The sequence below is a fragment of the Macaca fascicularis genome, chromosome 11, assembly GCF_037993035.2.
Source record: "Macaca fascicularis isolate 582-1 chromosome 11, T2T-MFA8v1.1".
Lineage (NCBI taxonomy): Eukaryota > Metazoa > Chordata > Mammalia > Primates > Cercopithecidae > Macaca > Macaca fascicularis.
In genome coordinates this window covers 57946039-57960464 of record NC_088385.1, presented here as the reverse complement: position 1 = coordinate 57960464, position 14426 = coordinate 57946039, and the positions used below count along the sequence as shown (strand labels likewise).

The 14426-nt window shown below is 40.8% G+C and overlaps 1 protein-coding gene across 17 annotated transcripts in view; it reads left to right on the top strand.

Annotated features, from left to right (window-relative positions):
• TFCP2 (transcription factor CP2) overlaps positions 1-14112 on the top strand; it is an 83760-nt gene extending 69648 nt beyond the window's left edge. For 8 of the 17 annotated variants that reach the window (XM_074006874.1, XM_005570874.5, XM_074006881.1 and 5 more), the window contains 8 exons: positions 296-384; positions 2690-2738; positions 3131-3224; positions 4853-4943; positions 7707-7831; positions 8869-9011; positions 11753-11804; positions 12589-14112. In XM_074006874.1, coding sequence (XP_073862975.1) covers positions 296-384; positions 2690-2738; positions 3131-3224; positions 4853-4943; positions 7707-7831; positions 8869-9011; positions 11753-11804; positions 12589-12626 — 681 coding nt within the window. In that variant the 3' untranslated portion in view covers positions 12627-14112. The remainder of the gene's footprint in view (positions 1-295; positions 385-2689; positions 2739-3130; positions 3225-4852; positions 4944-7706; positions 7832-8868; positions 9012-11752; positions 11805-12588) is intronic. The other 9 variants (XM_005570876.5, XM_005570875.5, XM_074006873.1 and 6 more) reach the window with 3 other exon arrangements.
• Positions 14113-14426: the final 314 nt, after the last annotated feature.

Genomic DNA, 14426 nt, shown 5'->3' with positions numbered 1-14426 from the left:
TCAATTTTAAGAAGAGCTGTGTGCTGCCTTTGGTTCTGGAGAACCCACTTATAACCAACAAAAATGGCCTGGGACCACAGTTTTGTAGACATGTTTCCTTTTAAAACTCCTATTCCCAGCAGGTCTCCACAGGCTCCAAGATGGCGGAAAGAGAAGCAGTGTTCTCTATTGCTTATGGGAGTCTCTGAGGAATTAAGATTTACTAATCAAGATGTGCTATTCAAGTAAAAATGTTTTAGTCAAATCCTAGGGTCAAATGTGCTTGTTCATTATCTAACTTATCCTTTGTTTTTAGTGTTCTCCATGGCCCGAGATCACATATGTCAATAATTCCCCATCACCTGGCTTCAACAGTTCCCATAGCAGTTTTTCTCTTGGGGAAGGGTAAGTCTGGGAAATAAAATTGGCTTATATTTGTCCAAAATATGTATTCTTTCATTACCTGTTCATAAACAAGATCTTTTTAAGTCAAGTACATCTATTTGGTCGTTCTTTGATGGATTTATATATTAACTGAGATTTGGAGTATCTTCGAAAAAGATTGAAAGAGTTTTATATAGCCCTTTCTTCTCCTTGTGTTCTCCCCTCTCCCTCCTCCTCTTCTTTTTTCCCCCCACTAGAAAGTAGCATTTATGGTCAATTGTTAGTGGTTCAGGGACTGATGATCTGGGTTTTTGCCTCTCCCTATTACTGCACATCTTGTGGTTATTTCACTTCCTGATCATACTTGCACCAGATTTGGGAACTGGAAACAATTGTACAAACACTAAAATTTGTTTTGTTACTTGTTAGGAATACTTCTAACACCTAATTATTACAAATCTTTGATAATGAAGAAATAAGTTTGAAGATGATGGCTAAAATGAAGTTTTGGAATTATTTATGGGATACATTTAATCTTGCCTTACTATCTTTTACCATAAGAGATAATTGAAAGTTGGTACAGACACTTACTCCAATTTTAAAAAGTAGCTGTATTATATAGTCCTAGCATTTAACATGTATTTCACATAACCATATTGAAACTTGAAATAGACTACCAAACGTGTGAGCATATTGTTTGGTTGCAATGTTTGTGTTTTTGGATTTATTTAGGCTCTATGTCTGACCTACTTTGTAAAGGATTTAATTAAGGTAGCTTAAATATTCAAAACGTAACAATTAAGAATAAAAGTAGGTATTAGTTGTAGAAGGAATACATATAACTAGGGCCCTAAGATAAGTTAATTACTAAGTTCAAATACCAAATTTGAATTTTGCAGCTAAGGCTAAAAAAGGAAGAAGATCTTATTATAAAAGAAAAAAAAACTTAACATCCGCATAGATGATACATTCTACTTATAGGTAATTCCAAATATGATACAGAGTTTAAGAGTTGTGTTTAAAAATTTTTCTCTTCTCTTTGTCATGTACTTCATACTGGTGAAACTTTTCTTCCATAAAAGTAGGCATTAGGGAAGAGGGACAATTCATAGACAAAGAATGTATAAAGAAAAACTGAGGCTGAGTGCGGTGGCTCACACCTGCAATCCCAGCACTTCGGGAGGCCGAGGCAGGCGGATCACGATGTCAGGAGTTTGAGACCAGCCTGGCCAACATGGTGAAACCCCAATTAGCGGTGTGTGGTGGCAGGCACCTGTAATCCCAGCTACTTGGGAGGCTGAGGCAGGAGAATTGCTTGAAACTGGAAGGCGGAGGTTGCAGTGAGCTGAGATCATGCCACTGCACTCTAGTTTGGGCAAAGGAGTGAAACTCTGTCTCAAAAAGAAAGAAAAAGAAAAACTGAGGGTGTGGCGATAACCCTTAGATCATAAATTAGGCAGCACCAATTTTTGAGGCTGCTTTAAAAATAATTGTTTTTGCCGGGCACAGTGACTCACAACAGTAATCCCAGCACTTTGAGAGGCGGAGGCAGGTGGATCACAAGGTCAGGAGATTGAGACCATCCTGGCTAACATGGTGAAACCCCGTCTCTACTAAAAATACAAAAAAATTAGCCGGGCGTGGTGGCGGGTGCCTGTAGTCCCAGCTACTCAGGAGGCTGAGGCAGAAGGATGGCATGAACCCGGGAGGCGGAGCCTGCAGTTAGCCGAGATCACACCACTGCACTCCAGCCTGGGAGAAAGTGCGAGACTCCGTCTCAAAAAAAAAAAAAAAGAAAAAAAGTTTTTTTTTATTCTAAATGTGTGTGATCAAATTGCATTGCATAAATTTTCTTCCAGTATTTTTCTTGTGTATGTGTGCATATTTGTGTATTTCCTACAGTAGTAATGTATTGATAAAATTTTTTATCCTGATATTTTTCATTTTATTTTTAAATTTTTTTCTTGATAATTATTCTTTCATAATTTTTCATCTTAGTAAATTGATGGTTAAATATTTTTATGCCATAATTTATCTCATCATTATTGATGCCATAATTTATCATTATTGAAATGTTGATATTTTCTTCAGTTTCCTCAATAATAAAAAATTGTTGCTAATGACATAATTTCTCCCACTCCGCATAAAGTATTTAGGTTAAACTAATAGAAAATTAAAGTATTGGGTCAAAGAATAAGAATGTTTTATGAGAGAGCACAGAGTTTTTTAAATCTCTAGCTTAAGATTTATTGTGAAGATGAGGAATGAAATAGTGAGCCCCAGCATGTGTCATGGACTCATACTTTCATTTTAAATGTTTCTTTAGAAATGGTTCACCAAACCACCAGCCAGAGCCACCCCCTCCAGTCACAGATGTAAGTCTAAAGTTGAATGTCAGTTACTTACAATGTCTAGTAATACTTTGATGACTGTCCAATTCAGTAGAAATGCCCAACTTTTAGGGAGTATTATTCATTCATTCATTAAACAAACATTTATTGAATTTTGACTATGAACCAGATACTGTGCTAGGGACTAAAGATATGAAACGAGTAATGCAGGACCCTTCCATTTGAGGAGCTTACAGTCTAGTGGGGAAGAAAAGGATGGAACTCCTTGAGCGTCTTGCATGGTTGGAGAAAGAGAAAACAACTTTCACAAATGAGGCCTGAGTATGGGGTTTTGTGGGTGTGTTTGGCTATGTGTTACCTAATGGGTTAACAGACAAATCTATTTGGTTACCTAAAAAATGCTCTCTCCCTTTCAGAACCTCTTACCAACAACCACACCTCAGGAAGCTCAGCAGTGGTTGCATCGAAATCGTTTTTCTACATTCACAAGGCTTTTCACAAACTTCTCAGGTTAAATTTTCTTTTTCTTTTGTTTTCCCTAGCATGAGATTTTCCTTTGCATTCTAGGGCCTCCTGGTATCCATGGGAGAGTTGTGTGTGTATATGTGTATGAGAGATCTTACTGCATTTTTCTGATGAAATGAATTTCATAGAACCCTTAAGACTTTCTCACCAGTTGCAGCTGTGCTGTGAAATACTTAAAAACAAACACCTTTTAGTTTAAATTCAATTTAATTTAAAAATGCTTATTTCATACAATACTTTTTAAAATGTGTATTTCATTTGCAGGTAGTCTGAAATTTTCCCCTTGATATCACTATAATTTATTTCATTTACACAATCCAATTTTATTTAGCATTTTTTGTTGTTGTTCTTTTTTTGAGATGGAGTCTCACTCTGTCACCCAAGCTGGAGTGCAATTGCATGATCTCAGCTCACTGCAACCTCCGCCTCCTGGGTTCAAACAATTCTCCTGCCTTAGCCTTCTGATTAGCTGGGATTATAGGCACCTGCCATCATACCAGCTAATTTATGTATTTTTAGTAGAGACAGAGTTTCACCATGTTGGCCAGGCTGGTCTTGAACACCTGACCTCAAGTGATCCACCCTTCTTGGCCTCCCAGAGTGCTGGGATTACAGGTGTGAGCCACAGCGCCTGGCCTATTTAGCACTTTTTGATGTGGTAGGAATACACAAATGAATGAGGCATAATTCCTGATCAAATAGCCCATTAATCATCTGGTGTCCAAAAAAAAAAAAAGCACCGAAACACAACTAATCAAATCAAAATAAAACTCTGAAAAACCGATAAATAGTTGTGATGCTATAGATAAGTGTTCTGATAATGACAGTAAGACCTTTGTGGGAAGATCTGGTATTAGGGAACATGTGTGATACATCAGGTAAATCCAGGATTTTTTTTTTTTTTTTTTTTTTGAGACGGAGTCTCACTGTCACCCAGGCTGGAGTGCAGAGGCGCAATCTCAGCTTACTACAACCTCTTAACTGCTGGGTTCAAGTGATTCTCCTGCCTCAGCCCCTGAGTAGCTAGGATTACAGGTACCTACCACCACATCCGGCTAATTTTTGTATTTTTAGTAGAGACAGGGTCTCACTATGTTGGCCAGGCTGGTCTCGAACTCCTGACCTCAATGATCCACCCGCCTCGACATCCCAAAGTGCTGGGATTACAGGCGTGAGCTACCACACCTGGCCCAGGATTTTTTTTTTTTTTTTTAAGAGATGGGGTCTTGCTATGTTGTCCACACCAGTCTTGAACTCCTAACAGTCGATTGGCCTCTAACAATCCTCCTACCTCAGCTTCTTGAGTAGCTGGGACTACAGGCATGTTGTGACCAGCTTAGATAGTGGAAGGTTGTTTCAGGCAGAAAAAACAGCTTGCTCATTAGACATCATCAGTATGATGAAAGCATAGGGTTAAATGGGGAGGTTAATTGGCGGGAATTGAGATGGGAGAGGCGGTGGGAGCCAGGTCATGAAGGGCCTTATATGCCATGAAGAAAATTATGGATTGTAACATTCTGGTAATGAGGTGTCCTTATAATAGAGCCCATTTTAATAGTCATTAATACAGAGAATCTTTGCCTTTATCATCCATTTTCTTATATTTATTCCAGGGGCAGATTTATTGAAATTAACTAGAGATGATGTGATCCAAATCTGTGGCCCTGCAGATGGAATCAGACTTTTTAATGCATTAAAAGGCCGGTATGTAATTAGTGTTAAAATATCAATGAGGTTGGATTCCAAATGGATTTGAATTCAGGAATTCTTCACAGTACTCTATACAGCTAAATACACCTTCTGGAAACATTTCTTTTAAGTGTCAGCTATGTACCAAATAAAGATTTAAAAAAATATTTTCTTGCACTTTGTCTAAGGAATTCCCCATGATATTCCATTTTTCATTTCCAGGTGAATGAATTTTCCAATGAAAATTCATCATGCTTTTCGTGAGCCAGGTACTATTGTAGGCTCTGGGAATATTAATATATTGGTGAGCAAAACAGGGTGCCCATTGTTAGGGAGTTTACTTTCTCATGGGGAGTAAGATAAATAAGTATTGTGGATAGTGATAAGAGCTTTGAAGGAAAACAAAACAAATAAACAAGCAAAAAACAAGGTTGTGGGCTATAGGGTGCCCAGAATATGATCAGGAAGGACCTCTTCAAGGAGGGGATATTTAAACTGAGTTCTGAGAAGGATGCAGCTCTGGAGTCACAGGAAGGGAGACTGTTCTAGGCAGATGGAACAACAAGTGCAAAGGCCCCAAGTTGGTTTAAACTGGAGAAGTGGTCATTCTTAAATGTGGGTGGGAATTACTTTTTTTTTTTTTTTTTTTTTTTGAGACGGAGTCTTGCTCTGTGCCCCAGGCTGGAGTGCAGTGGCGCGATCTCGGCTCACTGCAAGCTCCGCCTCCCGGGTTCACGCCATTCTCCTGCCTCAGCCTCCCGAGTAGCTGGGACTACAGGCGCCCGCCACCTCGCCCGGCTAATTTTCTTGTATTTTTAGTAGAGACGGGGTTTCACCGTGTTAGCCAGGATGGTCTCGATCTCCTGACCTCGTGATCCGCCCGTCTCGGCCTCCCAAAGTGCTGGGATTACAGGCTTGAGCCACCGCACCCGGCCTCTTTTTTTTTTTTTTTTGAAACGGAGTCTTGCTCTTTCACCCAGGCTGGAGTGCAGTGGTGCGATCTTGGCTCACTGCAAGCTCCACCTCCTGGGTTCACGCCATTCTCCTGCCTCAGCCTCCCGAGTAGCTGGGACTACAGGCGCCCGCCACCACGCCCGGCTAATTTTTTGTATTTTTTAGTAGAGACGGGGTTTCACCGTGTTAGCCGGATGGTCTCGCTCTCCTGATCTTGTGATCCGCCCGTCTCGGCCTCCCAAAGTGCTGGGATTACAGGCATGAGCCACCGGGCCAGGCAAACGTGGGTAGTAATTACTTAAGTGTCTCCCTGCAGTTGTTAAAATACATGGTAATTTTTGGTCCTCTTTTGGGATTTACAATTTTAAATAGGTAGTAGTAACACTGATGAAAAAAGCATTTAGGTCAATGGCAACAGAACCAAATCAGTGACTGCATAGTAAAACAGATTGTGCAGTATTTATTTTTGGTTTGCTTTTGTTTTGGGTTTTCTTTCTTGAGACAGGGTCTTGCTCTGTCACCCAGCTTGGAGTGCAGCAATGCAATCATGGCTCGCTGCAGTCTCGATTTCCTGGGCTCAAGCCATCCTCCTATCTAGATGGCTGAGCAGCTGGGACTACAGGTGCGCACCACCATGCCCGCCTAATTTTGTACTTTTTGTAGAGGCGGAGTTTTGCCATGTTCCCCTGGCTGGTCTCAAACTCCTGAGCTCAAGCAATCCTTCCGACTCACCTTCCTAAAGTGCTGGGATTACAGGTGTGAGCCACCGTGCCTGGTCATATTTGTTTTTGTCTACATCATAAGGGATGTTGAAGCTTGGAAAATTTTAAGGAAAGAAAGGAAATCAGGGATTGATGACTTGGGGAAAAATAATTGATCTTTAATTTTATTTATTTATTTTTTTGAGACGGAGTCTTGCTCTGTCGCCCAGGCTGGGGTGCAGTGGCCGGATCTCAGCTCACTGCAAGCTCCGGGTTTATGCCATTCTCTTGCCTCAGCCTCCCCAGTAGCTGGGACTACAGGCGCCCGCTACCTCACCCGGCTACTTTTTTGTATTTTTTAGTAGAGAGGGGTTTCACCGTGTTAGCCAGGATGGTCTCGATCTCCTGACCTCGCGATCCGCCCATCTCGGCCTCCCAAAGTGCTGAGATTACAGGCTTGAGCCACCGTGCCCGGCCGATCTTTCATTTTTTAAAGCATATTATCTAAAGAATGTTTAGAAATTGGAAGGATTCAGAGGATCAGATCAAGAGGTAGTTGAATACCTTTCTCTAAGAAGAGCAGAAAAAGGATTTAGGCTAGTTAGGAGAAGATAATGAGAGAAATAAGATGATCTAGTTTACTGTGTTGGTATTTTTTAGTAAGAAGTATATCTTGAACCTGACCCAAAAAGACATAAGGCTTTTATATTTTGACTATGTCTAACTTTTACACCAAAGGCCACAAACTCAAATGACTATAGAGGACATACAGGTAATGTAAATGAATGGCAGTCAAGACTGGGGTATAGTGAAGAATATATGCATTATGTAAGAACAGCTGATTGTTTTCATGTGAGAATGCAGGCCTAAGATTGCTAGATATTCAGGAAAAGCCAAAAGTTCAGAGCTTTATGTGATGTCTCATATTGGAACTAATTCCACTTAAGGAAAAAAAACCCTTACCACTGGGGAACTAATAAAACATAGCAAATTAATTGCATTTGGCCAGTGAGCTTCCAGTTTTCATCTGCTCTATATGATTAATGTAGAAACACAATTTCTCCCTTTTTATTGTGCTTACCATAAAGAATGTAAGACTAATTAGCCTTTTTCCTCCCCTTAGGATGGTGCGTCCAAGGTTAACCATTTATGTTTGTCAGGAGTCACTGCAGTTGAGGGAGCAGCAACAACAGCAGCAGCAACAGCAGCAGAAGCAGGAGGATGGAGACTCAAATGGCACTTTCTTCGGTAGGTTGTTCTGGACACACCAGGACAGATAGGAAGAAAGGTGAAGAGGTAACTTATGGGCATGTATGATGGGAAGCTATCAAACAGCAGATTTAGCGTTTGCTAGAAGTAACAATAATCACTAGCATTTATTGAGCTCCTAATATATGGCAGGTGCTATTTTTTTTTTTTTTTTTTGAGACGGAGTCTCGCTCTGTCACCCAGGCTGGAGTGAGTGGTGCGATCTCGGCTCACTGCAAGCTCCGCCTCCTGGGTTCACGCCATTCTCCTGCCTCAGCCTCCCAAGTAGCTGGGACTACAGGCGCGCGCCACTTCGCCCGGCTAGTTTTTTGTATTTTTAGTAGAGACGGGGTTTCACTGGGTTAGCCAGAATGGTCTCGATCTCCTGACCTCGTGATCTGCCCGCCTCGGCCTCCCAAAGTGCTAGGATTACAGGCTTGAGCCACCACGCCCGGCCTTTTTTTTTTTTTTGAGACAGAGTCTCACTCGGTTACCCAGGCTGAAGTACTGTGGTGCAATCATGACTCATTGCAAACTTGACCACCTGGGCTCAAGTGATTCTCTCCCGTCAGCCTCCCGAGTAACTAGAACTATAGGTGTGCACCCCACGTCTACCTAATTGTTTTATTTATTGTAGAGATGGGATCTTCCTATGTTGCCCAGGCTGGTCTTGAACTCCTGGGCTCAAGTGATCTCCCTGCCTCAGCCTCCCAAATTGCTGGGACTATAGGTGTGAACCACCATGCCCATCCAGGTGCTATTCTTAACACTTTTTATATGCTTTAATATTTACAACTAATATCTCCTCTTTGTGGAGGATTTTACTGTTATCTCTAGTATTTACACGAGAAAAATGAGGCCTAGGGATGTTAAATAACGTGCCCTAGGTCACACAGCTGCAAGTGGTTGAGCCAGGGTTTGAGCTTAGGCAGTCTGATTTCTGAGTCCTTCAGAAAAGTGGACATTCCTAGTGATCAAGTTATGTGTAAGAGCAGACAAACTTTGTACTGACTCCTGTTGCTCTCTCCCTTTTGCAGTTTACCATGCCATCTATCTAGAAGAACTGACAGCTGTTGAATTGACAGAAAAAATTGCTCAGCTTTTCAGCATTTCCCCTTGCCAGATCAGCCAGATTTACAAGCAGGGGCCAACAGGAATTCATGTGCTCATCAGTGATGAGGTAGATTTTTCAGTACAGTTGAATTACCAGATGATGCTTAATTTGTCAGCACATGGAGCAAGAGCAGTTCTCCTGGGGCAGAGTGTTCTGTTTTCTAGATCAGAGGGTTTCATACTTTTTTGCTTGCTTTCCTCCTAATTTTTTTTTTAAACAGTCTCTCTCTGTTGCCCAGGCCAGAGTGCAATGGCCCAATCTCAGCTCACTGTAACCTCCACTTCCTGGGTTCAAGTGATTCTCCTCCCTCAGCCTCCGGAATAGTGGGAATTATAGGCGCGTGCCACCACGCCCGGCTAATTTATGTATTTTTGTAGAGACGGGGTTTTGCCATGTTGGCCAGGCTGGTCTCAAACTCCTGACCTCAAGTGATCTGCCCGCCTCACCCTCCCAAAGTGGTGGGATTACAGATGTGAGCCACCACGCCCCACCCTGAAATATTTTAAAAACCACATATTCCCATGCACATTTTTAGGCTGACTTAAAATTTTTTGTTAAAGTTTAAATAGTTGTAAAAGATGTCATTTCTGGGCATATATAATGACATTTCTAAGTGAAATGGTTACATCATTATTCTAATTGCATCCCATGTAATCTTAATGCAAAAATGATTTAATACCACCACCATCCATTAAAAAAAAACAAAACACGACTGTGCTTTCCTTTAAGTTAGAATTCTTGTACTATTCCTGTTTCCTGGAACTCCTTTTTTCATTTACTTCCCCCATTGAATTTTATCTTACTGTAACTTTTTTTTTTTTGACACAGAGTCTCACTTTGTCACCCAGGCTGTTGTGCCGTGGTGTGATCTCAGCTCACTGCAACCTCTGCCTCCGAGGTTCAAACGATTATCCTGCCTCAGCCTCCCAAGTAGCTGGTATTACAGGCGCCCACCACCATGCCCGGCTAATTTTTGTATTTTTAGTAGAGGCTGAAACGTTTCACCATGTGGCCAGTCTGGTCTTGAACTCCTGGCCTCAAGTGATCAACCCGCCTCAGCCTGCCAAAGTGCTGGGATTACAGATGTGAGCCACCACGCCTGGCCATCTTACCGTAACATATTTTTATGCACAAACATCTTTTATTGATTATCCTACTATATTTGTTTGAAACAAAGTTTTTAAATAAAAATTTAAAAATTATGAATGGAATCATCATAATTATACAATTGATTAAAATAATGTAAATATGCTACATGTTTTAATAAGTAATTATTAAACATTAAGAGGGCCGGCCAGGTGCAGTGACTTATGCCTGTAATCCCAGCACTTTGGGAGGCTGAGACAGGTGGATCACAAGGTCAGAAGTTCAAGACCAGCCTAGCCAAGATGGTGAAACCCCATCTCTACTAAAAATACAAAAATTAGCTGGGCATGGTGGCAGGTGCCTATAATCCCAGCTACTTGGGAGGCTGAGGCAGAGAATTGCTTGAACCCGAGAGGCAGAGGTTGCAGTCAGCCGAGATTGTGCCACCACACTCTATCCTGGGTGACAGAGCGAGACTCCATCCAAAAAAAAAAAAGGCCAGGCGCAGTGGCTCATACCTGTAATCCCAGCACTTTGGGAGGCCGAGGCAGGCGGATCACCTGAGGTCGAGAGTTTGAAACCAGACTGGCCAACATGGAGAAACCCCATCTCTACTAAAAATACAAAATTAGTTGGGTGTGGTGGCACGTGCTTGTAATCCCAGCTACCCAGGAGGCTGAGGCAGGAGGATCCCTTGAACCCAGGAGGTGGAGGTTGTGGTGAGCCGAGATGGGGCCATTGCACTCCAGCCTGGGCAACAAGAGTGAAACTCCGTCTCAGAAAAAAAAAAAAAAAAAAAAATTAAGAATAATATTATTACAGGTATATCTATGAATGAGTTGGATGAAATTGTTTCAATCCCTAGTCGTACCTTTGCACATAATTATTTCCTTTGTAGGTGAATACTGCCTATTGATTGCTAGAATGACATAGGATTTCAGCATCAATTCCATTCTGTTTTTCACCTCTAGATATTATTGCTGAGGGACTTGAGTCACATAAATTGATAGATAGGAATGGATGGAATTTTGTAATGATAATGTCATTAGATTATACTTCAGAATTATATACCAGAAATTACATAGTGATATTATCAAAAAATCATTTGGAATCCTTTATCACATGACAATTTGTGATTAGGTTACTCTTTAATTCTGGTGAAAGGAAAGAGTTAGAAACCATGTGGCTCATAAAAGGGTCTGTTGCCTAGTTTAATATTAGAGTTCACCTTTGCTATTCCACTTTGCCACCTGAAGCTTTCACATCATGGGCCAGCGCACCTTATTAGGATCCTGGGAGGGTGAAACTCATGCCTTTATCTTGTAAAATGGGAGAAGGGAGTTTGAGAAGGGACAGTGAGGAAGGAAAATTAAAGAGGTTTTAGGAAAGAGCACATATGGGAGTTGAAGACATGGAAGTCAGTTCTCCTGTATGCGTATATTAGTGTCTGTGTGCTCCTTGGAGAGTCTTGGGGTTAACCCAGGGAAATGCATACCAGGCTTTAAGACAACTGTTCTAATCTGCTTAGTTTTTTAATATTTAAAAACCAAACAGGGGAGGGGAGGAAAAAATTTTTACGATCCTAGATACTCAAGAAATACATTATTTGAGACCTGTAAAGCCTCCCATCTAAATCCCGCTGGATGTAGTCCTTAGGGACACAGGAATATAAAGGGATTATTTTTCATTTAAATAATCACAAATTTTCTTGCTTTTTTCAGATGATACAGAACTTTCAGGAAGAAGCATGTTTTATTCTGGACACAATGAAAGGTAATAGTAAGACAAACATCTTTCTCTAAGTAGTTTCACAGCTTTACTACTAGTAGGCAAAGTACATACTTCTTTGAGGAGAGATAGGGAAAGTAACCATATTTGGGTAAAGAAAGTGACAGTATTAGAGATTGTTCCTTTTTGTAAGTCGGCCTTTTTTTTTTTTTTTTTTTTTTTGAGACAGAGTTTTGATCTGTTGCCCAGGCTGGAGTGCAGTGGCACGATCTCGGCTCACTGCAACCTTCACCTCCCGAGTTCAAGTGATTCTCCTCCCTCAGCCTCCCAAGTAACTGGGATTACAGGCACATGCCACCTTGTCTGGCTAATTTTTGTATTTTTAGTAGAGACAGGGTTTCACCATGTTGGCCAGGCTGGTCTCTAACTCCTGACCTCAAGTGATCCACCCACCTCGGACTCCCAAAGTGCTGGGATTACAGGCATGAGCCACCGTGCCTGGCCCGGCTTTTTGCCATTCTCTTCCATCTTCCATTGCAGATGAGGAAATTGAGGCATGTTGTTTTTGTAATGCATATTTATTGTAAGGAATCTGTGCTAATGAGTAAGTATGCTGCTGTTTGTCCTGCTCTTTTTTTTCCCCTTTCTCTTTTTTTTTTAAGACGGAATTTCACTCTTGTTGCCCAAGCTAGAGTGCAATGGCGTGATCTCGGCTCACTGCAACCTCCACCTCCCTTTTTTCCCCTTCTCACAAGAATCTTACCATACTTTGTTTCTCCTGCTGTGTTTTGGAGGTGACTAAAGATGATTCGCTCTCTCTTTTTAACAGCAGAAACCAACGATAGCTATCATATTATACTGAAGTAGGAGTGCGGTGTTTCGTGCCCAGTGGCTGCTGCTTCCTTCACCTCTGAAAATGGCCCTCTCAAAGGGGGATATGAATGGAGATTTGAAGGTCTGCAAGAACCTGACTCATCTGACTATGTGTGGAGGAGTCCAGGCCATGGAGGCAGAATCCTGGTCCTTTGTGTTGGCCCAAGCTCTTGTGGCACATACAGATTACTGTCCAACATGCAGTTCTGCAGCTGTTTCTTAGTTAAAATTTCTGGACTTCTTGTTGTGGAATATCAGTAGAAACTCTACATAATTTAGAGTGTATGTAGAGCATAATGATGATGGGAATTGTGTGATGTTTAACAGGAAGATCTTAAATTTTGTGATATGGAGCCATGTAATTTTTTTCTTATATAAAAATGGGTATCTATATTCATAAGACTAGATCTTCAATCTCTTTGTACTGGTCTCAAATGTACTGGTATCTCTGCTTTTTGCCATAGTTTGTCCCTGAAAACTTTATCATTGAGGAGAAATACAGAGACAGAATTTTCCTTTTGTTTCCCCTGTAATACCACAACTAATATTTTCAGCTAACATCTATTGACCAGGCAGTGTGATAAATTTTTTGAATGACCGACCATCTTGTTTAACTCCCTAATCACACTATCTGAAGTAGGTGCTATAGTGACCCCCAACCGAAGCTGAGGAAATGGAGACACACAGTGGCTAAGTAGCTTGCTAGGTGCCAGGAGCTGGCAGGCAGTGATGCTGAAATCCAAACCAGGCAACCTGGCCCTCCTTATTCACCTCCTCATACCACCAATGCCCCTTTATAACCTGTGTTCACTTCACTTATTACTGTGGCCCTTCTGGTAACTAGGACATAACACTGAGTATGAACTGAGGAATTAACCACTGAAAGAGACAAAGCACACCTAAATAATAATGAACAAATCAAGACCTACAAAAAATGAACACATATATGCTTTTTAATTGTCATTAGTTATCGGAATCAAAGAATTTGAGGTGGTGACAACTGGGGATTATCTGTAACTCCCCAAATTTACTGTTCTTGAATGACATTCTCAAACTATTTATTAATGAGTTAGTCTCATCCCTGCTTTCTGTTTCCTCTCTCTGCATCTTCTCTTGGTATAGGAAGTTATTTTACTCATGCTGTGTTTTTTAATATAAGCTTTACAAAAAAAGATGCATTCCCTTCCTGTTCACACTCTTACCACGTTTTTGTTCTTCCTTAAGAATGATTGTGTGTGTGTGTAAGTGTAACATCATGGGTTTTCTTTCTTCACTTGTAAAGTTTTATCTGGAAATACTTTTACAAGTTATGTTGAGGTAAACAAAGATAATGTTTTAAGATCGTGTATTGGATTTGGATTTGTGTGTGTGTGTGTGTGCGCGTGTGTGTGTGTGTGTGTGTTTAAAGCATTTGATAAGGTTTAAATGTTTTTTATACAGAGATTTTTGTTCATTAAACTCAGTCTGCATCATGGTCTAATTTCTCTTGGTTTGAAACAAATTGAAAACTTTGAAACCAGAAAATTAAGTCAATGACTTGTTTAAAACTTACCTGAGCAACTTGTTTTATTACGCCAAAATGCTTTTTAGTGAATGATTACCAGATGTCTCCATTTTGAGGAGGAGACATTTCTGGTTGTCATATATATTCCTAGTACTGGTACTCAACTTCAGTTCTTTCCTCAGCAGGCTGCTATTGGTTTTTATTTATTTATTTATGTATTTTTTGTATGTCTAGGTGTTTGGATAGGAAAGTTGGACTAGATGCCTTTTTTTTTTTTTTTTTTTTTTTTT